The following is a 26,262-nucleotide window of genomic DNA, read 5'->3' as shown; positions in this document are numbered from 1 at the left end:
ATTGCCAGTTAATGCCCACCACCTGCACACAATTAATATGCAATTAACACAAGTCCCCAGATGTTAGTGAAGAGGACTTTGCAGTGCTGACTGGGCAGGGTGTGCCTTTGTTGTATCCAGTGTTTAATTGATGTTGGGTGGTTGTCTGGTTTTTTATTTGACTTTTCTGTAGTGGTTTGATACAACTGAGTGGCTTGCTAGGCCACTTGCTAGATAATCATTGACACAGTTTTAAATTAAAGCTTATTTTTGTACTGGAAAATTTTACAATGCCGAATTTGAACTTGTCACAATTACTTATTGAATGAATAATATAACATTTATAAAATAATTAAGTAATTGCAGTAGAATATGCTGCAGTGCACTTTGAAATTTGCAGTAGTAGGACTATGCTTAATATATGATTTCATTACCCTTTGTAGAAAATTTTATCTGGCATACTTCAGTAAGATTTGTTTCAGTTTCCTTTGTACCCAGCTTTATGATACCCTATCTTTTGCATGTGAGTAGTATGTTTAAAGAAAAGGTAATCTTTCAATTTTAATAGAAGCTGTTCATTGTCAGGGCTGTTTTATATTTCTAACTCCTAAAGTTATGCTAATGATCACTTGTAGATTGAATACCAAAATGAGGGAATTGATGCCAAACTTGTGGAATATCAGGATAATCGACCGATATTGGACATGTTTCTTCAGAAACCTATGGGCTTGTTGTCTCTGCTTGACGAAGAGAGCCGTTTCCCTAAAGCATCTGACCAGACACTAGTAGGTAAGTGCTATGAACAGTATGGTTATGTTTTAAAAACTGTGGTCTTTAATACAGTGTAAAATGGACGTTTAGAGCAAACATGTGACCTCATACAAAATCTGCCCAGAGACAAGCCAGGGGTCTTGGTTACTATGAGAACAAGGAACCCAGATCAAAGACCCTTTTGAAAGTACGGTGCAAGGCTGTGACACTTAAAGGACAATGTGTTTTACTCTCCTAGCCTCTCAGATTCTGCAAGGAATTGGGTCTCCAAAATGCAGATTTGAGTTGCAATTTTTAACACCTGGAAACAAAGGAAGGCCCAGGTGGTTTTGCTATGGTCAGTCTTGGGGGAGAGATTTTATGTAGGTTACAGGGCTCTTGGCCACCTGCTGAAGAGCTGGCGAGAGCCTGGCGTTGCCTCCTCTGGGGAAGATCTTCTGCATTATGTGCCAATTAGGCCCTTCAGTAGACAGCGGCAGGCTTTTCCCCAGGATTAAAGATCTTGGCGATGGAAGTCCCGCCTGCTGAGAGCTGCTGGCCAATCAGAAGCCAGCAGCTTTTTTACTGAGCAGGGCCACTGTGGAGGTGGTGGCTGCTGCTGGTAATGCACCCACCGGAGGCCTGGATCCATCAGGGGACCTATAGGCCGCAGGTGAGTCATGGCAGGAGGGGTTTCCTGAGGTGGGGGGGGGGGCGGTGTCGGGGGAGGGGTTTGTAGGGGGCAGCATCTAGGGCAGGGGGATGGCCCTCAGCATGCCCTCCCCTCCCAGATGACGGGTCCCTCGAACAGGCACTAAGTGCCTTTTAACGAGCCCCCCCGCCCCCTGGAGCCGGCAAGCAACCCACACGGGATTGCTTGCCGTGCTTCCCACGTGGCGACAGGCGCAGCTGCCGCTGTACTACTCAATTGGCAGCAGAGCGGAAAGGACGTCCACAGGCCTTTCCTCCACGGATTTAATTGGAGTGGAGGCAGGAAGGTGGCGGGGGAAACCTCTGAGAAATGTCAAAGGCAAACGGCTATCGACTTTTGATATGGATAAATTCAAGAGGCTTTCCTAGGTCTGGAGGCTGAAAGGAAGAAACGAAGATGAGCTGTGCAGCTGAGAGAGAGAGAGATCAGTGAGTTGTTTCTGGAGAAACAGCTGCTCTCAGATCACTGATACAGCAAAAGGCTGCTAAGATTTGAAGCCGTTTCAAAAGCTCTGGGTTTGCAGAGGAGAAAAGACCAGTAGGGTCACCAGAGATTGCCTAATTAACGGAAGTCCAGTCGAATGTGCTCGGACGAAATGAGTGGAGAGGACGTTGGCTTTGAGAAGGACACTGGGAGATCCAACCCTTGGCAGTTGGGTGGAGTCTGGGACTTTTAACTGTAAGGATACTTTTGTCGATGAGAGCACAGTGTGACGTATAAATGTGGTGTGGGGTTTTTGAGTGTGTTAATGAGTTAGTGGGAAATATCTTTCTCTGTAATTTAGTGTAATTTACTAGTAAGTACTGTTTAGTTAATGTTGAATTTTAGCTTAGTTCTTGTGAAAATCTTGAGACGTGAAATCTGGTCATGTGATTCTTTAACGGTCACTGGGAAGTTCATATCCCTTGTTTTAAAGTTAGCAGTCTTTACTGAGGCCGAAGTAGTAAGAATAACACCAAATAATCTACATTTATGCAGGGCCTTTAACACACAAAATGGCCAACGATACATCGCAAAAATAGGCATAATTAAATTGGATGCCATGCCAGGAAGGAAATGTTTGTGGGATGACCTAAAGGCAGGTCAAAGAGACAAAGAATTGTGCAAAAAGGTTTAGGGAGGGTGTTCAAAAGGGTAGAATCAGGGAAACTGAAGGCTTTGCCACCAAAGTTATTTTTATTTGTTCATGTTTTACGTGGGCAGTGCTGGCAAGGTTGCATTTATTGCCCATTTCTAGTTGCTTTAAGAAAGTGGTGGCTGCCTTCTTAACCACTGCAGGTCTTATGGTGATGGTAATGGTATTCCCATGATGATCTAGGGTGGGAAATTGCAGGATTTTGGCTGGGAATAATGAATCAATGGTGATACCAAGTCAGGTTCCCAAAATGTTGCTGCTTTTGTCTTTAGTGTAAGAGGTTATCAAAATCAGAGTATGCTTGGTGAATTGCTGCAGGGAATCTTGAAGATAGTATATATGAGAACTATAGTATGCTGATAGTGGAGTTTCGAATTTGAGCTCAGTGGCAGGACGACCAATTAAGTGGCTGCTTCAATCTGGATGGTGTGAGTATTCCATCACATTACTGATCTGAGTCTTGCACTTGGTAAAGAGGCTTTATGGATCAGGAGGTGAGCCTCTCATTTCAGAGTACGCAGCCTCTGCCGTGCCCTTGATACCATGCTGTTTTATGGTAGGTTGAGTTAAGCTTTTGGTCACTAGTGACCCCCAAGAGGTTGATGATGAAAGGTCACACAGAACTGAAACGTTAATTCTGTTTTTCTCTCCACAGACGCTGCCTGAGCTGCTGAATATTTTAACCATTTTTTGCTCTTGATACAAATTTCCAGCATCCGTAGTATTTCACTTTTGTATTTAGATAAGGAAACCCATTAAGCTCCTTGATTACCTCTTCTGCATGATGATCTTCAGTCCCATTATTTCTGAGCATTTAAGTTTTCATAATTGTTTTAATTTTCTGTGTCGTTAGCTTCCCTTTCTTCTGGGTGTTATGAATGCTGGACCTTGTAACGTGATCGTGTTTTAAAAATTGGGATTTTTTAAATTTCAAGATGGAGTCTGGAAGGTCAGCTGTCCTCACCTCCACTCTGCGAAAGGTTACCAGAACAATAGAGAACACAGATCAAAGATTTTCTTCTGAAAAACAGAGACTGCAGGACTAACACCTGAAGAGCAATGGGCTTTTGACTCCCAGACTTATGGGTTATAAAACAAGGAGCCAGTAATGTGGAAGATGTAAATGGACCAGGCAGCTGTTAGCACCTGGGAACAATGGAAAGGCCCAAGTGGCTTTGTGAAACCAGACTGTGGACTCTGAATTTTTGGAATAATACAGTAAGCTATTGACTTCTGAGTCCAGATAAATTTAGCAGACTTTCTGAAGGTAAACAGGCTGTAAGAGAAGAAACCAATAGTTGTGGCCTCAAGGCAGACTAGAAGAAGGGAACTCAGTGGTTGCAGCCTCACAGCAAGTTGTAAGAGAAGAAACCAGCGGTTGCCATCTCAAGAGAGAGAGAGGGGAGACATCTGCTTTCAGAAGCCTGTTACAGTAAAAGGCTGCGAAGACTTGAACCTATTATGAAAGTCGAAGCTTCGGGAGAAGTAGAAGACCAGCAGGATCACCAGGAATCGCCTTATTCATGGACGTCCCAGCCGGAAGTGCTCGGAGAAGTGAGTGGAGAGGACATTGATTCTTGAAAAGGTCTGGGAGATCAAACCCATTGCAACTGGAAGGAGTTTAGGAATTTTAACTGCAAAGGATTTTGCCATCCAAAAAGACTGTGTAACATATCAGGGTGGTGTGAGATTTTCAAATAAAGAAAATATCTTTATTTGTAATTTGAGGTATTGACGACTTACAAAGTACTATTCAGTTAATTGGAGATTTCTTTTAGTTTAGTTTAGAGATACAGCACTGAAACAGGCCCTTCGGCCCACCGAGTCTGTGCCGACCACCAACCACCCATTTATACTAATCCTACATTAAACCCATATTCCTACCACATCCCCACCTGTCCCTATATTTCCCTACCACCTGCCTATACTAGGGGCAATTTATAATGGCCAATTAACCTATCAACCAGCAAGTCTTTGGCATGTGGGAGGAAACCGGAGCACCCGGAGGAAACCCACGCAGACACAGGGAGAACTTGCAAACTCCACACAGGCAGTACCCAGAATTGAACCCGGGTCGCTGGAGCTGTGAGGCTGCGGTGCTAACCACTGCGCCACTGTGCCGCCCTGTTGTTATAATAAAAGTCGGAAAACATGAAATTTTGAAATTGATCTGGGGGTTCATAGCCTGTATTTTTCACATTAATGATCTCATTAAGGTTGTAATACTGGGTTCCTATTATTTCAGATGCTGCAGTTTTAATTTCATTTTACTTCTGTGTATGACCTTTGAAAGGTAGAGTTGAATAGTCCAAACTATCCAAAAAGAAAATACTTGTTCATCGCAGGAGCAGGAGTTTAGTGTCAAAGAAATACATTTGGTGGGGTGGGTTTGGTGGTGTTGGGTTCGGGGGGGAGGGGGTTGTGGGGAAGAACTGTAAAGTGGATCAAACCTGTTGATATATTTGTTGAGTAAAACTTCACGTCACAGGATTGGCCTAATGTCCAATGCTTGATTCTCAAATCTGCCAAATTTTGAACTGTGTTCCTGCAGAAATTAGCTTTGTAATAAGTAACTATACAGTGTGCACCATTATTTGTGCTTTAATTTTAATTAACTTGTGTGCATTTGCACGTTTGATTGGTCGGAATTATTAGGGTTCATCTAGAGGTACTTAGGAACTGGAGTGCATCTGCGTTTGGTTGCTATGGTGATTTTTTAGGATGCAAACAAATGAGTGCATTTGTGTTAACATGAATGAATAATACACCTGCAGATGTTGCATGGAACCCTTGAAGCTTTTGTACTGGGGCCGCCAATAGGATGTTCAGTGTTCACAGCACTTCTGCCCTGCTTTCCCATGTGCAGAGTCCTGCTGATCAGCTGACCACACAGTGCCTAAAAAGCTCCATAACTTGCTGGGAAATAACCTGTGACACTGGGTTTGTGAATGGATATAGTCTCATTAAGGTGCTAGAAGTGTGGTAATGTGGCTACAGCTCCATAATGCATTGAGAACAGTGGCATACTACTTTAGACTCCATTCCTATTTCCAACAGGTGATGCATGTTCACCATGATGGTTCCTTTCTCTTAAGATGCAAGCATTGCCAGTAACTGCTCTATTTATGTCAATATTCAATGCTTCTTTGCTGTTTTTCATGTTTTCCAAACTGAAGTTTGAGATTTCTAGAAGTGTAGCCCATGTGCTCTATGTGACTGTTTGCCTAGGGAACTATCATTGTGAGCTGCCTGTAAGAGTAATTTGGGATCCCTATGGTCATCCCTCTCCTTTTGTAGGTCTGAAGGGGGAAAACAATCAAAGGAGGCATGTTTAAAGGTGCATTTTCATCTCAATTCATCAAATAGGATTTACTATTCTGTTGGTCCTCCTGTATATAGCCAAGGTAATCATTGATGGAAATGGCCTGAGGAATCTGTTTAAGAACCTACTTGCCCTAAGGAAGTTTTGAAGGAACTCTGCAGTGCCCTGCAGTTAAATCTAGAAAAAACTTTCGGGACAGGGGTGGTACTGTCATTGGTTATCGCAGTCACAATTCCCTTGCCTCTCGGTACTTCCAAGCAACAGCAGGTGATATGTGAAATTGTCCAACTTGCATTGCATAGTTGCTTACAGGTCACACTGACTTTTTTGCTCAGCCCAGTTAACTCATCAATTTTCCTGTGGAAAGCAAGCAATGCAAATGAACCCTGCACTTTTACTGCCTTCCTGGATTCCCCAAAGCTGCAGGTCATTACTAATGCATGTGGCCATAAGGTCCCCAGTGACATTCCTTCAGGAATAGAAAAGGCTTACACTCTGCGAAACTTGCTGTTTGTCTGTGACCAAAGGGCCATGAGCACAGATGGCAGAATAAGCCATCTTTGTATGGGTGTATATGTCTGACACATCTGCAGTCATTAGAGCAGGATGCTTGAGTGCTACAGATGAGGTACTGCCCTGAGCTCCAACATCAATGCCCACTCCTACCAATCTCCTGTGCTGGTCACCACCAAACATGGCCAGCCATCTGTGTGGAGGTATTCATGTGAGCAGCAATGAGGTTCTTAAAGTCTGCATTATCAGGTTACCTACTGTGGTGAATCGAGACAAAACAGACATTGGGGGTTGGAATCCAAGTCTTCAGAGTCCCAGTCAGAGCATCAGTGATGGAAGCTATCCTTGAGTTCAAGACCTCAGCCCAGGGGTTCTGCTGCAGGGTGTCCACATTTTCCATAGTAGTCTGCAGCTCAACAGGTGGTTGTGCAGCAGTTGCGGACTTCATTTTTCAAAGTTTTTTTTATTCATTCGAGGGATATGGGCGTCGCTGACCCATGCCTAATTGCCCTTGAGAAGGTGGTGGTGAGCTGCCTTCTTGAACGCTGCAGTCCTTAGTGTCATAGAGTTATACAGCACAAAAACAGGCCCTTCGGCCCATCGTGTCTGTGCCGGCCATCCAGCACCCAACTATTCTAATCCCATATTCCTGCACTTGGCCCGTAGCCTGTGGCGTTTCAAGTGCTCATCTACATACTTCTTAAATGTTGTGAGGGTTCCTGCCTCCACCACTTCTTGAGGCAGTGCATTCCAGATTCCAACCACCCTCTGGGTGAAAACATTTTTCCTCAAATCCCCCCTAAACCTCCTGCCTCTTAACTTAAATCTATACCCCCTGGTTCTTGACCCCTCCGCCAAGGGAAAAAGTTTCTTCCTATCTAACCTATCAATGCCCCTCATAATCTTGTACACCTCAGTCAGGTCCCCCCTCAGCCTTCTCTGCTCCAAGGAAACGAACCCTAGCCTTTTCAGTCTCTATTCATAGCTGAAATGCTCCAGCCCAGGCAACATCCTGGTGAATCTCCTCTGCACCTTCTCCAGTGCAATCAAATCCTTCCTGTAGTGTGGTGACCAGAACTGTATTCCAGCTATAGCCTAACTAGTGTTTTATGCAGCTCCATCATAACCTCCCTGCTCTTATATTCTATGTCTCGGCTAATAAAGGCAAGTATCCCATATGCCTTCCTTGGGATGTAGGTACACTGACAGTGCTGTTAGGTAGGGAATTCCAGGATATTGACCCAACCACAGTGAAGGAACGGCGATATAATTCCAAGTCAGGATGGTGTGTGGCTTGGAGGGGAACCTGCAGGTGGTGGTGTTCCCCTGCACGTGCTGCCGTTGTCCTTCTAGGTGGTAGAAGTCACGGATTTGGAAAATGCTGTTGGAGGAGCCTTGGTGCGTTGCTGCAATGCATCTTGTACATGGTACATACTGCTGCCGTGTGCATTATTGGTAGAGGGATTGAATGTTGCAGGTGGTGGATTGGGTGCCAACCAAGCTTTATCCTGGATGGCGGTGAGCTTGTTGAGAGTTGTTGGAGCTGCACCCATTCAGGAAAATGGAGAGTATTCCATTACACTCCTGATCTGTGCCTTGTAGATGGTGGACAGGCATTCAGGAGTCAGGAGGTGAGTTACTCGCCGCAGGATTCCCAGACTCTAACCTGGTCGTGTAGCTACAGCATTTATGTGGCTGGTCCAGTTCAGTTTCTGGTCAATGGTAACCCCAGGATGTTGATAGTGGGGGATTCAGTGATGGTAATGCCATTGAATGTCAAGGGGAGATGGTTAGATTCTCTCTCGTTTGAGATGGTCATTGCCTGGCACTTGTGTGGCGTGAAGTTTACTTGCCACTTATCAGCCCAAGCCTGAATGTCGTCCAGGTCTTGTGTACTGTTGTTAGTAAAGGAGATGCATTTGGAGCTGGGGAGGGAAGGATTTGGTGTGCTGGGGATAGGAGGTCGGTGGGTAGTAGTGTGCCATGCTAGAACATCATGCTAAGAAAAAGAAACGGCAAGATATCATTCTCATCTTTCTGGTCTGGGTAAGTTCATTGATCTTTATCTTGCATTGCGCACATGTCTTGGGGACGATACTTCTGGTATTTATATTCTCAGTTATTTCTTATTGAACGAACCTGGGCACCTGTCTGCCGTCTATGGGTTAGAGTCTCTTAACCCTTGTCCTCTCCATCAGGACTTCCACCACAGCATCCCTAAAACACGGTGCCCTAGCAGCAGAAATTTCTTACCAAAATAACCAAATATGCACCAGAAGTAAATGAGAAATTAAAAGACACCTTTGCTTTAAGAGAGGTTTTAATTAGGCCTCAGACCTGCTGGATATGCCTCCCTCCAAATCATTGTACACAAATGGGCATCTATCTTGACTGTGCAATTCAAATGAGGCCTGGCCATCAAAATAGTCTGGATCTCTCACTGGTGCCATTGGGGTGTGGTGTGGGGGTGGTTGGTTGGGGGAAGGTATACTGATTTCTGTGCCCACTACCTACTCTGTCGTGTGGTCAATTTTGTTATATAGTGCACATGTCCAACATACACGATACATGCCATGTTGCATTTTGTGATAAATCATTTAAAGTAACCAAATGCAAATAAATGCATCTTAATTTGCAAGGGTTAATCCAAAAATTTGAATACAGCAGCACATGTAATACAATCATGCCTGATCCATTCCTGACAAAATTACTACTGAAGCTTACAATTAACCACTTTGTTCTTTCTGGTAAGCATTGGGATATTTTTTAAAGAAAAACTTGAAAATTTACAGGCCCATAAATTAAGGTTAAACCTCAATACTAAATTGTTAATCTATATAACTAAATTTTTATTCAAGGTTATTAGTAAAGTTTAGGATGGAGAATATGGAAAAAAGTGTGCTGCATTTCACTTTTCCCATTAACATATGCACTCAGCTTAATCCTCGTGTGGATACTCAAAGTATGAAATGAGCATTGCATTAAAACAAGTTGTTTACTTCATATATTACAGATAAATTTGAAGACAACCTACGAACAAATTACTTTTGGAGACCAAAAGGCGTGGAACTGTGTTTTGGAATCAAGCACTATGCTGGCAAGGTATAAACAAAAATTTTAAATGAGAAAAGACAGTTCTTTTGTATTAATTTTGATGAAACGTACGATAATTTTGACATTAAAATATAGAGCACCTCATAATTAAAATATACTAGCTTCTGTCCCTGTGGCAGGGTATCTGTTATGTCTGATAATAAATTGTGATAACACAGAATATCAGCTAGTACAATAATGTTTAAAATATTTAAACAGGTTTTTTATGATCCAAGTGGTTTCCTTGAAAAAAATAGAGACACACTTCCTGCAGATATAGTGGTAGTACTTAGGACATCGGAAAATAAATTGCTTCAGCAACTCTTTTCCAGTCCACTCACTAAAACAGGTAGGATTAATCTTGGATTTTCTTCATAGCACACAGCAGGTGATAATGGCTCCTATTGCATAATATATTAAAATGAATATTATTTAAAACTACTGTACTTCCTGTGGTATTGCTTATAGAACAAACTAAGATGAATATTGTTGATATATGGCCTTTAGTTTATAGGTGTGACATAAAAGAGACTGTATTCTAGGTGTCCCAGGAAATAATACTTGAATCAATAAATTCCAAATAAGAAACAAACATAAATTATGAATTAACGTGAATACCTGAATGGTGAAAGTTATCTGTGGAGTACATGTAAAGATCTCCACAGTTGGAATCATAGAAAATTTATGGCACAAAGAGGCCACTTGGCCCATTGTGTCTGTGTGGCGGAAAAACAAGCTACCCAGTCTAATCTCACCTTCCAGCATTTGGTCCAGAGCCCTGCAGGTTACGGCACTTCAGGTGCATATCTAGACACCTTTTAAACGAGTTGAGGGTTTCTGCCTCTACTACCCTTTTCAGGCAGTGAGTTCCAGACCCCCACCACCCTCTGGATGAAAAAAAGTTCCTCATCTCTCCTCTAATCTTTCTCCCAATCACTTTAAATCTATGCCCCCTAGTCACTGACCTCTCTGCTAAAGTAAATAGCCCTTCATATCCACTCTATCCAGATCCCTCACAATTCTGTGTGTTTCAGTCAGACCTCCCCTCAGCCTTCTCTGTTCCGAGGAGAGTAACCTGCATTTTTCCAGTCTTGGCAACATCTTCGTAAATCTCCTCTGTACCCTCTCTTTTACATCCTTTCTTTAATGAGGTGACCAGAACTGCACACAGTACTCAAGTTGCAGCCTAACCAATGATTTATACAGTTCCAGTATAACCTCCCTGCTATCAGCTAACAGAGGAAAGAATTCCATATGCCGCCTTAATTAGATAGATGAGTTAGTTAGATTAATATGATTTGCTGATATGACAAATGCATGCCCTTAAAATGGTTGTATTTAAAAATACTGAGGATTATGGATGTGTTGTACAGAAATTGAGACTGATGTATCAGCTTTGATTATGAAAAATATTGAAAAATAAAATGAAAAGTAATGTGTTGAAAATGGATTCTGCTCTTAAAATGACTGCCAATGGGGTTTGATCGGCTGAAATGGCAAATGTGTTATTTAAAATCACAATTACTTTTTGGAGAGTTTATTTCAAAAGATTTTTAAACACAATTGGCATATTTCAAAACAACAGAAATGTTTGATGTAAAAAAAAGAAACACAGAAGGGAATTGGTGAAATGGCTGATCCTTCTAAATACTGCTCTTTTTCAAAAAAAATCTAAAATATTCAGTCAGCAGCAAAAGTAGCATCAAGGCTGATATAAAACAAATTTTTGATTTTAAAACTTACTCGGGGAGCAATTTACATATTGAAAAGGATCATTCACCTCCAAAATTTATTCCAGAGCAGAAATGCCATTCAGATTACATTAGAAAAAATGTTGAATTTAAAAAACTTGATCAGGAGCAACTGACCGTGAAAAGAACAGAATAAGGCTCAGCGTAAAAAGAATCAAGTGAAATTTATTTCAAGATACAGCACTGAAACAGGCCCTTCGGCCCACCAAGTCTGTGCCGAACAAGAACCACCCATTTATACTAACCCAACAGTAATCCCATATTCCCTACACTAAGGGCAATTTACAATGGCCAATTTACCTATCACCTGCAAGTCTTTGGCGGTGGGAGGAAACCGGAGCACCCGGCGAAAACCCACGCAGACACAGGGAGAACTTGCAAACTCCACACAGGCAGTACCCAGAATTGAACCCGGGTCCCTGGAGCTGTGAGGCTGCGGTGCTAACCACTGCGCCACTGTGCCGCCCAAGGTTGAGACTGCTACATAAATAATGCCTCCTAAAATGGACAAAGAACAATTATTGCATCTTTAAAAAGAGCCCTGAAAAGAAAAATTAGTATGAGATGAAAAGATGAAAATTGGCCAAATGAGAACACAATTCAGCCAAATGGTGTCTCCAGAGTAGGAGAGCAGGAGTCCAAAACAAAAGAGGCAAGGTAAATACAATAAGTCAAGCCATAGTACTTTAAGCTAAAAGGGAAAATCTCAATGTAGTAGGTTGAAGAATATTGGAATTTTACTCTGGGCTTTGGAACCCCATCATTACGGTGAGAAGTGGATTCCGAGCCTGCACTTGCCCACAGCGGGATCGGCACGGCAATTTTGTCGCACGCAGCCTCCTAATTGGCTGCCTGCGGGCCCACTATCCAATTAAGGATGGTGGACAGGCTCCTGATTCTGTCGGTGCAATCAGAGGGCCGGCAGCACTGAAGCCTCATCAGCGCCACCAAGAGAGGTTGCCACTGCTCAAGCAGGCAGGAGAAGTCGGGGGCAGCTCATGATGGAGGCAATAGGCCCCAAAGGATGGAGGGGAAACCCCTCCAGGGGGATTGGGACTGCGGGGGCTGCCTCTCATGCCAACAGCCCCCTTTTTGGACCATGGAGTCTCTGGCTCCGATGGCCCCCACTGGGCCGCTGCAGGGAGGCCACCTCCATGAAGCTGATGGCCTCCCCCAAGTGGCAGGGGCAAGGGCCGTTCCACTGTCATCAAAATGCCGGCGGCCCCATAAAATCGCCCATAATTGGAACCTTAATTATGCAAATTGGCTGCCCGCCTCTGTGGAGCAGGCAGCTGATCCTCCTCATAGCCCGCCTCCTGCCCACTGCTGGGAAACTTCCCCGGCAGCGGGATAGCGATGAGGAGCCATCCTGATGTGGCTCCCCACTATTTTACCAGCCCTTTACCTTCATTGCCACCACCTGGGGGCCAGTAAGATTCAGCCTATTGTGAGCAGGACACTTCTTGTTTTCAACTGGAGAGGAAGATTGTTGCAAGCAGGATATTAGTTATTAATAGCTGCCAATCTCCTGATCAAAATGCTAGATAAATAGGTTGTATAATTTTCCATGGACCAATCTGAATACAAGAAGAAAAATAACAACATTAGCATGTGCTTTTCAATGATCAGTCCAGAGCAAAACTTGTCACAAAATGGGCCAATTATATTGCCAGAAAAGTAGGGCAGTATTGATCATTTGATTTCTCGGGTTTCAGTCAAATCATTGAAAGATCAGTGGAGGCCTCGCTCATATGATTTCTATTGGCTGGATTGCGAGATAGCAACATGGAGTGGATAGTTTCAGCAAATGGTTACAAGAGGAAATCAAGTTAATGTTTTTATTAGTACAGTTCATGATTAGGTGTGTGTGTGTGTGTGTCTATATATATATATATATATCCAAAAAAGAGAATGGATATGACAAGGTTAAAGCTTTGCTTTAAACATTGTGATATGACTTTTTATAATGTGCCTAAATTTTTTTTTCTCTAAAATGAAATAGTTATAGTTGAAAATGTGCCCTATGTTGCATTGTAATTAAGGTAAATAGACTTTGTGCAAAATTGTCCATCCACAGTCACAGCATCCAATTTTGACAAATAGAAAGCAGAGGAAATCTGCCCCATGGGAATTTTTTAATTATGAAATGCAAGGTTGACTATTTCTTGAGAGTTTTCAGACTATCATTACTTGCAGTGCATTGTTCATTTTGTTGTTAAAAAATGGCAGTTAATTATAGAAATTTTACACCAAAGCAGAGGCAAGCAATATAGTTTTTGCCTATTACACAATAAATTCTAATCACCTTTGCAAGGTTATAAGAATTAAAAAGATGTTAAATGCATTTACTTACACTATTTTAAACTAGCATTCAATCCAATGTGGTTACTATCCCAACCAAGAGTTTGCAAAGGGCTGATGGTCATCTCTTCCTTGCAATTATTTCTGTCCAGTAAGCTGCTTGGTGGATGCAGAAAAAGTGATTTGCGTAACTTTATCTGTAAGGACGTTTCTTCCAGCAACCCTCTCAGGCTAAAAAAACTTGGCATTTGGGAATCACTTCAATTTGGCTGAAGTGAATTTAACACGGGGATTCAAATTTTAGCTGGTTTTTAGCTTTTTAGTGAAGTGGATTATAATCCTAGCCCTTTTTGAGACCCTCCCGATCAGGCTTTCTCCCCAGATGATCACTGTCACTTAAGGTTGAGAAAGACAGATCTCACAGACACTTGAATGTGTCTGAAGAACTGATCTAACTACCCCCCAAAGGAAAGGAACCAGATGAAAATGTTACTGTTTTTCAGATTGCCTTTTTAACAAGTTTTAGCCAGATTATAACAACCTAGACATTATAAGGGTCCGGGCATCTCTCCTCTATAATATATCTCCCCACTGAAGAGTGTACGGAGACAGGTTCTCGAAGACTATATGAGACAAGGTATTTTCTAAATTAAATAAAAGTTTATTAAAGAACCGAACATGCAATTCTCATGTGAGTGGAAGTCAATCACATTGTTAATAGTTCTAGGGAAAAAAAGAAATTATAATCTTATTTCTAGTAGAGAATCCAAGTTTTAAGACTAAATATTGTTACAGTAAAATATTTGCGATATCCATCAATATTTAAAGCAATATTTACCTTAAATCCCCGAGTCGAAAGCTACAGAGTTTATCAAGATACCTGTATCCCAATTAAGGGGAGAGCTATTGTCGCTGCACCACACTAGCAGAACCTTTGCCATGAGAAACACTGGAGTGAATCCAACGAATCTAAAGATCCACTGTGTGGTTCCAATATTGGTACTGTTGCTGAGCTGCATAACTAACGTTTTTACACATAGGGGTGTTGCCTCTCTTGCATCCCCTCCTATTTCCCAAATAAGGCTGTATAACTGTTAATTTCTGGTTAAGATCCACCTTGTCTGATTTCTAAGAAAGGCTAGGCCAATGTGGACTTTAGCAAGGCTTTTGACAAGGTCCCACATGGCAGACTGGTTAAGAAAATAAAATCCCATGGGATCCTGGGAAATGCAGCAAGTTGGATACAAAATTGGCTCAGTGGCAGGAAACAAAGGGTAATTGTTGATGGGTGTTTTAGTGACTGGAGGGCTGTTTCCAGTGGCGTTCCGCAGTGCTCAGTACTGGGTCCCCTGCTTTTTGTGGTATATATGAACAATTTGGACCTAAATGTAGGGGGCATGATCAAGACGTTTGCCGACAACACAAAGATTGGCTGTGTGGTAGATAGCGAGGAGGATAGCTGTAGGCTGCAGGAAGATATTGATGGTCTGGCCAGATGAGCAGAAAAGTGGCAAATGGAATTCAACATGGAGAAGTGTGAGGTGATGCATTTGGAGAGGTCAAATAAGGCAAAGGAATACATGATAAATAGGAAAAAACTGAGAAGTGTAGAGGAAGTGAAGGACCTTGGAGTGAATGTCCACAGATCTCTGAATGTAGCAGGACAGGTGGTTAAGAAGGCATATGGATTCCTTTCCTTTATTAGCCAATGTATAGAATGCAAGAGCAGGGAGGTTATGCTGGAACTATATAACTCATTGGTTAGGCCACAACTTGAGTACTGTGTGCACTTCTGGTCACCTTGTTGCAGAAAGAATGTAATTGCACTAGAGAGGATACAGAGGAAATTTACGAGGGTGTTGCCAGGACTGGAAAAATGCAGCTATGAGGAAAGATTGGCTAGGCTGGGGTTGTTCTCCTTGGAACAGAGAAGGCTGAGGGGAGATTTGATTGAGATGTACAAAATTTTGAGGGGCCTGGATAGAGTGGAGATGAAGGGTTTATTCACCATAGCAGAAAGGTCAGTGATGAGGGGGCATAGATTTAAAGTGATTGGTCAAAAATTAGAGGGGAGATGAGGAATAACTTTTTCACCCAGAGGGTAGTGGGGGTCTGGAACTCACTGCCTAAAAGGGTAGTTGAGGCAGAGACCCTCAACTCATTCAAAAGGAGTCTGGATATGCACCTCAAGTGCCGTAATCTGCAGGGCTACGGACCAAAGCTGGAAGGTGGGATTAGAATAGGTGGATCGTTTTTTGGCTGGCACAGACACGATGGACCAAGTGGCCTCCTTCTGTGCCTTAAATTTTCTATGATTCGACAGCAAGGTGGGAGCCTGTCATGGTGGTCAATTTCCTTAGTCACCTAACTGTGTTTCAAGATTATAATTCAGTTTCTTGGGTTTGGTCAGTTTTGTCAAAATCTCAGTTCACTGTGTTCTAGGGCTGTCTGCATAAGACCATCTTCTCAACTATTACATTGTGGTAGCTTACGTGATCAGTTGCAAACTGTGTTATCAATGTTTTGCTGTGTGATGAGGTTCATGACTTTTTAGGAGTGAACCCCCCCTGTCAGAAGTTGCCTCTATGCTCTAAGATGAGGCAAGCCCTTTACTATTAAGGCATGTCTATGAAATTCTTTTAACCTTTTAGGAAGATTAGCACTACTTTTAATTTTTTAATCCCTAATTCATAGGAGAATAATTCCTTTAACCTCATAACCCCTTATTATAGCCAGATTCCTTCACATTGGTAATGTAATAGCCTAAGGAAGATCTTTTGGTTCAAATTTTGCTTAAGGTCATCTTTTTTACAGTCCATTAAAACTGATTATAATAATTGTTTACTGAAATAGAATTTGCAGTGTTGCTCTGAATTGTCTTAGTTGTTTGTGACAAGGGAATAGAACAAAGTTTTAACAAAAAACAAATCTCGTTGTGTATCTATTCATTACTCTGAGTAACAAATGCACTTATTGACCTGTCTCTTCTTTTTCTGCTATAATCTTGATATAATATTTACAAATAACCTGTGTGTTAAAAAATAATTTCCTTAATTTCAGAATAGATAATCCTGAATTAATATGTTTGAAAATTATTTATTGCATAGTTCAAGGTAGAGAAAAATATTTGATTGGAAGCAAAACCTTCAGCCATACTTAATATCTGCTGTTTTGTTAGGTGTAGAAAATTATGTAGAAATTGTGCAAAAAATTGTTTTAAAGCAAAAGTAGAAGTAAGCCTGCTATGGAGGGCTCCATCCAATAAAATGACACCATCTCTGTAGTACCACTTCTACACAGAAAATCCAGTAAAACAAGTCATACAAGTCACATCTGTTGAAAGTTTTTCATTGTATTGTCACTTCAAATTTAAGTTGTAAAGATGTATTGCAAGACCAAATATGGTCCAATTAACTGAGCACATAACTAATTTGAAGACTTTGGAAAAAAAAATTCAAATTAGCAGGCATTTTCCAAAGGTACACCTCTCCCACACCCAGGGCTGGATTTTACCAAGCCCATGACTTCGAGCTCCATGTTGGAGGGAGAGGGGAGCTGGGATATGGGCCCATGACGGCCTCCCTGCCGCTGGGCGATGGGACCTGAAATTCAGTATTTAAATCAATAAAATGAACACATTTAAATAAACCTACCTTCCATTTTCTGGGTTCACCGTGAACCTCAGTGCGGCGGTCATCACCCCCGCACTTTCAATTTCCCGTCTGGGGAAAGCCAGCGTGACACTGGTAGAGAGGGTGGAGGAGGTAAGATTCTCAATGCTGGGTGGGGGGACGGGGTCAAATAAACATAATGTGTGTAGGGGATGGTGGGAAGGGTGAACTTTAAACTTTGTGCAGTCTGGGCGGGGGAAAGGCCAGATTTAAAAGGTAAGTGTTTTTGAGGGGAAGGGGAAAATAGTTAATGCAATTGTTATTGGGTGGGAAAGGGGTAATAAAAATTTATTTGACAACTTTTGCGGGGTGTAGCTTTAAAAATTTAAATCTGCTGGCAGAGCTGGCTGCCTTTAAAAATGGCGCCAGTGTCTGCACACAGGCAGCTGACGCCATTGCCGTGGACAGAGAGCCAGCCCCCTCCATATGATTGGGGGGTGGGGGCCAGGCCACCCCATCTATTTAACTGAGCAGCCGTGCAGGAGATTGCAGCGGTTCTTTGGCACCATTTTGTGAGCTTGGCGGTGGGCTCTTAAAATCCAGCCCCCGGACCCCAAGATATTTTTATGTGGTTTACTTTGGCATATTCAGTGACCGTGTGGAAAGCATCTGTTTTGCCTTATCTTGTGTGAACTGTGACATGCCCGCTGTAGGATATGATAGGATGACTGTGCCATTTTGGATTAGCGGTGCCAGTTACTCCTAGTCTGAACATCTTACTTTCATTGGAACTGACTCACATTTCCCATATTAACTTGTAAAATAGCCGAATTCAGGGTTTCAACAATTCCTGCAAGAGTGATTTTTCAATCTCTGAAAGTGAACCAAGCAAATGTTTGGTGAGACAAGGCCTGATATGAATAAATAAGCTGCTTAATTTCACAGTAAAATGTCTAACTCATAATAATACAGAATAAGGAATCCTGTATACTTTCCCATATCGGTGTGGTGTCTAGCTTGATTTACGAACGTACGAATTAGGAGCAGAAGTCGGTGCCTCGAGTCTGCTGTGCCATTTAGTAAGATCATGGCTGATCTGTTTGTGTCTCGAATTCCACACTCCCATCTACCCCCGATAACCTTTGGTTCCCTTGCCTATATGAACAAGATTACTTCTTACTAACTCTCTCACATTATACTTTTCTCGAATCTTTTGCTGCTTTGCTGTCTTGCTGAATTCTTTTTCAAAAACTTGGCTGTCTGCTGGTGTCGGTGTTTGTATTTTATCTTTTGCTACTCACAGTCAGAAAGGAAAGGTCTGCCAGATGCCCTCCTGAGTGTCAGGACCAACAGCTCCCCAACACACTGAGATATTTATCATTCATCAAGAGAAGCTAATGAATTGCTTATTATTTGCAGTCTATTTGGAAACAACCATCAAAGCTCATTATCATCTCAACCACCTATCATCCTGGAGCATTTTTCTTTAACTTGTATGAATATGCAATGCTTTGAAATGCATTTAACAGTAACTGTTTTTAAATATCAAACTACGACAATGGCTACTGAAAAAACAATAGCCTGGAGATGTGTCCAGCATTTCAGCATCTTCCCCCGTCAGGTTGGTCCCTATGCCTACGGTTACTAAAAGTCAAACAATGCTGTGAACAGGAACAGTTTGTGTTTAAGTGCATGATTAGAAAATCAAACCAGAGTAGGATCTTGGTGGAAGGCCAGTGCAGGTCTGGGTGTCAAGGATAACAGGAGGGACTGATTGGTGCTGAAGTCCAGGTGGAGGACTGAGAGATTCTCACGTCGTTCCTGTCGGAGTGTCCAGAGGGAACATTGCTCAGATGGCAGGAGGGAAAATTGTAACCATCCGCCTCTCTTTCTATCCTCTTTGTTCACTTGGTGTACCAGTGTACTGGGGCTGCTCAGAAGAATAAGGCTATGTGCACATACAAATGTTGCTATGCATAATATTAGTGCTTACATATAATCCTCAATGATACAACTTCTTCATTACTAAGACGTATCACACTTAATTCTTATACATTTATATTCCACTTCCTTATGATATAATTTTTTTCCCTATTAATTCAATTCAATATTATTAGTGCAGGCTGATGACAAATCTTGAACCCGCTACTAAATGGATAATTATGAATGGTGTTTGGCCTTTAAAATTATTTATCCCCAACTATTTCTGAAACCTATGAGCTATGTAGATCTTATTCTTGACTTATCTTGCTTCCATGGAAAGCAAAACTACCATTGATGAAACATTGTAAAATTGTTCAGAAAGCTGTTTGATCAATTGACTTTTAATTTTGATTGAACATCACTTTTGAAGAGTTATATATTAATGAAGATGCAGAATGATGAAGGATAAAGAGAAATGGCAAGAGAGTAATACTCCTTGCCTTAAACACAAGGCTCAAGTTCTGAATCTGAATAAACTATCTCTTCCCTTGTGGAATCCAAAGATGTACATCAGATATTGGCTGCCAAAGCACAGATTGCAAATAACACATAGTCAAGGTAATGTGAGTAGCCCTATTCTGATGAAGAACAGAAGACAATATGGCAGCTGTTGTAATAAGAATCTTTATTTTTAAAAAGGCCTATAAATTATTGCTGACAATATTTGTGGATGAAAGTGATATGCATTTTTATGATACTCCTTTGTCTTCTATTTTAATACAGCTATTAACCTGTTTAAAATGAATGTATTAATGCCAAAATTATAGCAGCAGACAAAATTTCATATGAACAGTGTTAAATGTCTATCTACTAATATCACCAACATTAGTTTCCAGGCTCAAAATACTATTATTGCACCAAAAAATACCAAAGAAAGGGTCTGACATCCTTGAAAGTGGATCAATTGCCAGGGCCAGATGGATTGTATCCCAGGTTATTAAAAGAAGCCAGGGAGGAAATAGCGGATGCTCTGAGGATCATCTTCAAAGCCTAACTAGATACAAGCGAGGTACCAGAGGATTGGAGGTCTGCAAACGTTGTACCATTGTTTAAAAAGGGTGCGAGTGATAGGCCAAATAATTATAGGCCGGTCAGTCTGACTTCGTTGGTGGGTAAATTATTAGAATCAATTCTGAGATATAGGATAAACTGCCACTTAGAAAGGCATGGATTAATCAGGGATAGTCAGCATGGATTTGTTAAGGGAAGGTCATGTCTTACTAACTTGATTGAATTTTTTGAGGAAGTAAGAAGGAGGATTGATGAGGGTAGTGCAGTGGATGTGGTCTACATGGATTTTCGTAAGGCATTTGACAAAATCCTACATGGTAGACTGGTCAGAAAAATGAAAGCCCATGGGATACAGGGGAATGTGGCAAGTGATATTGGCTCATTGACAGGAAACAAAGGGTAGTGGTCGATGGATGTTTTTGTGAATGGAAAGTGGTTTCCAGTGGCATTCCACAGGGCTCAGTGTTGGGTCCCTTGCTGTTTGTGGTGTTTATTAATGATTTGGACTTAAATGTAGGAGGCATGATTGGGAAATTTGCAGATGACACAAAAATTGGCCGTGTAGTTAATAGTGAAGAGGATAGCTGTAGACTCCAGATTGGTATCAATGTTTTGGTTGAGTGGGCAGAAAAATGGCAAATGGAATTCAATCCGGAGAAGTGTGAGGTAATGCATTTAAGGAGGGCAAACAAAGCAAGGGATTACACAATAAATGGGAGGATATTGGGTGCGGGTAGAAGTGGTGAGAGACCTTGGAGTGCATATCCACAGGTCCCTGAAGGTAGCAGGACAGGTAGATAGAGTGGTGAAGATGGAATATGGCATGTTTTCCTTTATTGGCTGAGGCATAGAATACAAAAGCAGAATGTAATGCTGGAACTGTATAAAATGCTGGTTAGGCCACAGCTGGAATATTGCGTACAGTTCTGGTCACCACATTACAGAAAGGACATAATTGTTCTGGAAAGAATACAGAGGAGATTTACAAGAATGTTGCCAGGGCTCAAACGTTGCAGCTATGAGGAAAAATTGGATAGGCTAGGATTGTTTTCCTTAGAACAGAGGAAGCTGATGGGTGACTTAATTGGAGTGTACAAAATTATGAGGGGCCTAGATAGAGTAGACAGGAAGGACCGGTTTCCCCTAGCAGAGAGGTCAGTTACCGGGGGCACAGATTTAAGGTGATTGGTAGAAGGATTAGAGGGGACATGAAGAAAAACCATTTCACCCAGGGGGTGGTGGGTGTCTGGAATTCACTGCCCGGATCGGTGGTGGAGGCAGAAACCCTCAACTCTTCTAAAAGCTACCTGGACATGCACCTAAAGTGCTGTAACCTGCAAGGCTATGGACCAGGTTCTGGAAGGTGAGATTAGAGTGGGCGGCTAGTTTTTTTTCAGCCGGTGCAGACACGATGGGCTGAATGGCCTCCTTCTGTGCCATAACCTTTCTATAGTTCTATGGTTTTATTATGGTTAAGCAAAAAAGCCCAAAAACTTGCATTCAAATAGCACCTATAACGTAGTGAAATGCTCCAAGGTGCTTCATATGTATATAGTACCTTTAATGTAATATACATGCTGAGGTGCTTCACAAAGCGGGGTGGGGGGAGGACATGGTCAAAAATAATTTTAGTGAAGGTTTTTGTAAGTGGAGAGAGAGGTAACAAGATGGAATAGATTAGGAAGAAAGTTCAGATCTTATGTTCAAAAAGAGTGGCGCAGTGGTTAGCACTGCAGCCTCACAGCTCCAGCGACCTGGGTTCGATTCTGGGTGCTGCCTGTGCGGAGTTTGCAAGTTCTCCCTGTGACCGCGTGGGTTTCAGCCGGGGGCTCCGGTTTCTTCCCACAGCCAAAGACTTGCAGGTTGATAGATAAATTGGCCATTGTAAATTGCCCCTAGTGTAGGTAGGTGGTCGGGGAATTGAGGGGATGTGGTAGGAATATGGGATTAATGTAGGATTAGTATAAATGGGTGGTTGATGGTTGGCACAGACTCAATGGGCCGAAGGGCCTGTTTCAGTGCTGTATCTCAAAATAAAAATAAATAAATAAAAGGGGGTGGAACAAGATAAGGTGCTAAAAGGAATAGGATAGCGACAAGCTGTGATTTAATGATGAGGGCAACGCTGCCAATGTGGTGGGAAGGACAGCTGTTGGAAAGTAAATCCAAGTGGGGAGGATTCAGTGAGGGCAAGGTGCCACCATCCTGAGCCAAGCTTCAGTCAAAGGCAAGATGTCAACGCAGTCATCAATAACAAGGTTACAAAGGGCCTTATCTGTAAGTGAATGGACATTCTGAAGGGAAATGTAGAGAGGTGCGATAATTGTTGATCTACTCAGAGTCTGAGGGAGTGCTAGTGGGTGGAGTGAGTGAAACAGGAAGGGGGTTAGCATGGCTAGCCTCCACAGGTGGGCTGGGAAGGAAGGTTGGTGAGAGATGAGGATGGGACAGTTGGGGTACTGTTGTTAAGGAGGCAACAACTGGTGCTTTGATGGGCCATTCAGAGAATGTCAAGAGAGGCACAGAGAGTTGGTATATTCAAGGTGGATTCAAACCTGGGATGGTGGCAGGTGCATAAAAGACAGAATATTGGTCATAGATTGAAGGAGCAATATGGTGCGGCAAAATACCTGAGTGGAAAGAAATGAAAAATTACATGGATGGATGATAGGAAGAAGACAGCAGAGAATTCCTGAGAGGAGCCAAGATATAATAAAAAGGGAGATAGTCATGGACTTGGGTTCAGAGCAGCTGCCAAAATGCACTGGAATTGGACGAAGAAAAAATTTAGGTTGCAAAAGCATGACAATGATTCGAAGAGATATACTGTAAATGGAGTACGGGAAGAGACAAGGGGCAGAATTTTCCTTCCGGAGGTGGGAAATGGATGTCCAGACTGTTTCCAGGTCCCAATCCCACCCCTGAGGAGAAGCAATTAGAGCTCCCAATTTTCACATTGTTGATTGGCTGGAAAGTGGATTAGGCGGTGGAAAGGCAGCTGCAGGGACAGAATGGAGATGGGTCTGAAAGAGAGCGGGCCCAATTTAAACTGACTATGGCAATCAGTACTGTGGCTGCCATTTCACTGAATCATTTGCTGTGGTACTGTTCCTGATGGAGCAGAAAAGGCAGAGGGCTGGAACACTGGGCAGGGCTGCCCTTCGCTTTGCGGATGCCGACCTATAGGTCCTCCTCAAATCAGTGAGGGGGAGGAGGGAGGTGCTATTTCCAGAGGATGGTAGGAGAAGGCCACCCTTCCAGACCAAGCAAGCCTGAATCAAGGTGGTGGAGACGGTGAGCAGATGGAGTGTGGCCTGGAGGAACTGGGGCCAGTGCAGGCAGAGGTTTGATGACCTTATTTGCTCTGTCAAGGTGAGTGCAGGACAGGCCTCTGGGTATTGAAACTACAGTGGACACTCCAGCTGAGGGGCCTGTGGGCACATGCTTGTCCTAAACATGGGAAAATGTGTGTCCAGGGCACTTACGGACCCCTCAGCAAGGCTCAGAGCCATAGTGCTGTTAAGGATCTGACGGCCCTGATGCATGCAGCTTCTTATGAAAATGAACCGATGGCATTTATCGTAGAGGCCAGTAGTGCCTTATCTCTTTCACCTTTGTCTTTGCTGAAGAAATGGGCTTATGATGCCTGTGAAAGAGCCCAGATAGGATTCTTGCACATCGTCACCAGCAATGGAAGAGGGAGCTATGGAGATCGCCAGGGTCGCTGACCACAAGCAAATTGGGGAAGGTGAGATGGGCATCCCTGGAAGAGAGGGTGCATAGAAATTGGAAAGCATAGCTTAAGGGGGTGCATTGCACTCCACCCCATCCAACACCATGCTGAAGCCTCAGCACTGCAGAGGCTTCTACTCTAAAAGGCTAGTTCTTGTAATCTCGTCCTGTGTCTTCTGCAGGTTCTGATGTTGAGGTGCAAAGACAATTCTTGTACCATCACCAGGCCAAGTGCTGCCAGAGCAGACCCCAGAGCAAGCACCGTTGCACCTTATAAGCACACCCTCCACCAGCTCAGATACAGTCACCTTGGTGGGTTCTCACGTGTGCGTAGCTAGACTGGTACTGGGTGAAGAGCATGTCACGAGTGTGCAAGAGGAGGTGACAGAGGCAGAGGCAGCTGTGGGCCATCCCCCTCAGAGGATGGAGGACAAACACAACCCTGCTCATCTGGTTGCAGATGCAGGGCCTTGGGAATCACAAGAAAGGAGGTTCTACATGGATCAGTAGCAACAGATGTACTTCCACATGTCAGAATTCCAAGAAGCAATGCGGGTCATGGGTTGAGAATGGAGGAGTCCTTCCAGCTCATATGCGCCACCATTGCTCAGAGCTTTGAGCAGATTGAGAGAGTGGCCAACCTCATGGAGAGCCATATGCAGCAGCACACAGAATACATGCACTGATGTTCACAGATTGCATGGTGCACAATGCAGTGGCGGTGATGGCAAGAGATATTTGGAGGGGGATGCCATCCAGAGTGCCAGCCAAGGGCTGAAGCAATCACTGAAGAGGATGAAGGTGCCACCCTTATGGGGCGCCATCATCATCATTGGCCTCCTTAGGGCCCCTCTGACTGAGGGAGCATCTCTGCATCAGGGGCCAGTGATGGAGGCTGCCCCTGCAATGACGCAGGTGCAGCAGCCTCTGGAGGTGCTCCTTCTGGGACGACCGCCAAGTGTATCTCAGTTGCAGGCAGAGAGAAATGAGCAGGATACTTCCACCTCATCCGAGGCCATAAGGGGAGCATTGCGTAGGACTGGCCAAGAGCGGAGGCCACAACTTCGGGCAGAGCGCTGAGTGGGTCATTGGGGTTTCTTTCACCTATAACTGCAATTTTTGTCTTTTTGAGCAGCATGTAAATATTGATAAATGAAGCCAAATGTGCAAGTCTTTTATTGATGGCGGGACAAGAAAAGAGGAATGAAGTGGTGAAGGGAAACAAGGGTCTGTGAATGGTTACAGTGAAACCTCTGGGCAGATGTGCTCCCTTCATTGGCTAAGAATTGATCTGATCCAGGCTCTGTATTCAATGCAAGTGTTCTCACAGGCAGCTGGAGCTAAGTTACAGACCATGCGGTTGCTCCTGGGTCAGAGGGGATCAGCTGAAATGAGCCTGAATCAGATATAAAAGCCGAAGGTGCTGGAAATGCTCAGCAGCTCTGGCAGCATCAGTGGAGAGAGAAACAAAGTTAACATTATATGTCGATGTAATTTCATCAGAAATGAATCAGCGAATCCCTGACAATGGTATCCTGACGAGAACCGCAAGCCCTGCGCCAGGCCTGGCCACCTTCCTGTGCAGCTGGGGCACCTCTGTGTTCTGCACCCTCCTCCTTCTCCTCCTCCTCTTCCTCCACCTCCAGTTCTATCTGTTCCTCCGATGAGCTGTGTCCATCCAGCACTTCACCCTCGTTAAGGTCCACACCTCCCTGGAGGGCCATGTTATGGAGAGCAGAGCAGACCACCACAATGTGCGAGACCCTTGCAGGAGTCTACTGCAGGGTACCACCCAACCGGTCCAGGCACCAGAATCACATCTTCAGAAGCCTGATGACCTGCTTGATGGTTGTCCTAGTGAGCAGATGGCTTTGGTCGTAGTGCCTCTATGCCTCTGTCTTGGGTATTCTTAAAGGAATGAGTAGCCAGCTCTTTAAGAGACATCACTTGTCCCCCTAGAATCCATCCATGGAGATGGGAGGTGGAATGAAGATCTGTGTAGCATGGACTGCCAGAGGATGAAGGAGTCATGGCAGCTGCCAGGAAAGTGAGTGCACGTATGCAGGACGGTTGTCGCAGACCAGATGAATGTCGAGGGAATGGAAGCCCTTCCTGTTGATGAATCTCGCAGGGTGCTCAGTTGGTGCCTTGATGGCCGCAGGGGCGTAATCGATGATGCCCTGCACCTGGGGAATCCAGCGATGGAGGCAAAACCCATTGTCCTCCATGCCTGTGAGGCTCCATCTGAAAGTGAATGTACTGAACAGCTCTCTTAAATAGGGCATTATTGACTTGTAGTGGTGCACAGCCATTTGCGAGACACCACCAAGATCCACAGCTGATGCTTGGAAGGATCCAGAAGCGACGAA

At 43.4% G+C, this 26,262-nt stretch overlaps 1 protein-coding gene across 6 annotated transcripts in view; it reads left to right on the top strand.

Annotated features, from left to right (window-relative positions):
* Positions 1-26,262, top strand: part of myo3b (myosin IIIB) — a 756,411-nt gene that overhangs the window by 311,137 nt on the left and 419,012 nt on the right. For all 6 annotated transcript variants that reach the window (XM_068035378.1, XM_068035376.1, XM_068035375.1 and 3 more), the window contains exons 20-22: positions 615-768; positions 9,425-9,513; positions 9,724-9,853. In XM_068035378.1, the coding sequence (XP_067891479.1) occupies positions 615-768; positions 9,425-9,513; positions 9,724-9,853 (373 nt within the window). The remainder of the gene's footprint in view (positions 1-614; positions 769-9,424; positions 9,514-9,723; positions 9,854-26,262) is intronic.

The sequence above is a fragment of the Heterodontus francisci genome, chromosome 7 (assembly GCF_036365525.1).
Source record: "Heterodontus francisci isolate sHetFra1 chromosome 7, sHetFra1.hap1, whole genome shotgun sequence".
In the NCBI taxonomy this organism is placed as follows: domain Eukaryota; kingdom Metazoa; phylum Chordata; class Chondrichthyes; order Heterodontiformes; family Heterodontidae; genus Heterodontus; species Heterodontus francisci.
Note: the sequence above shows the minus strand (reverse complement) of the source record. Positions and strands in the feature narration are given on the sequence as shown.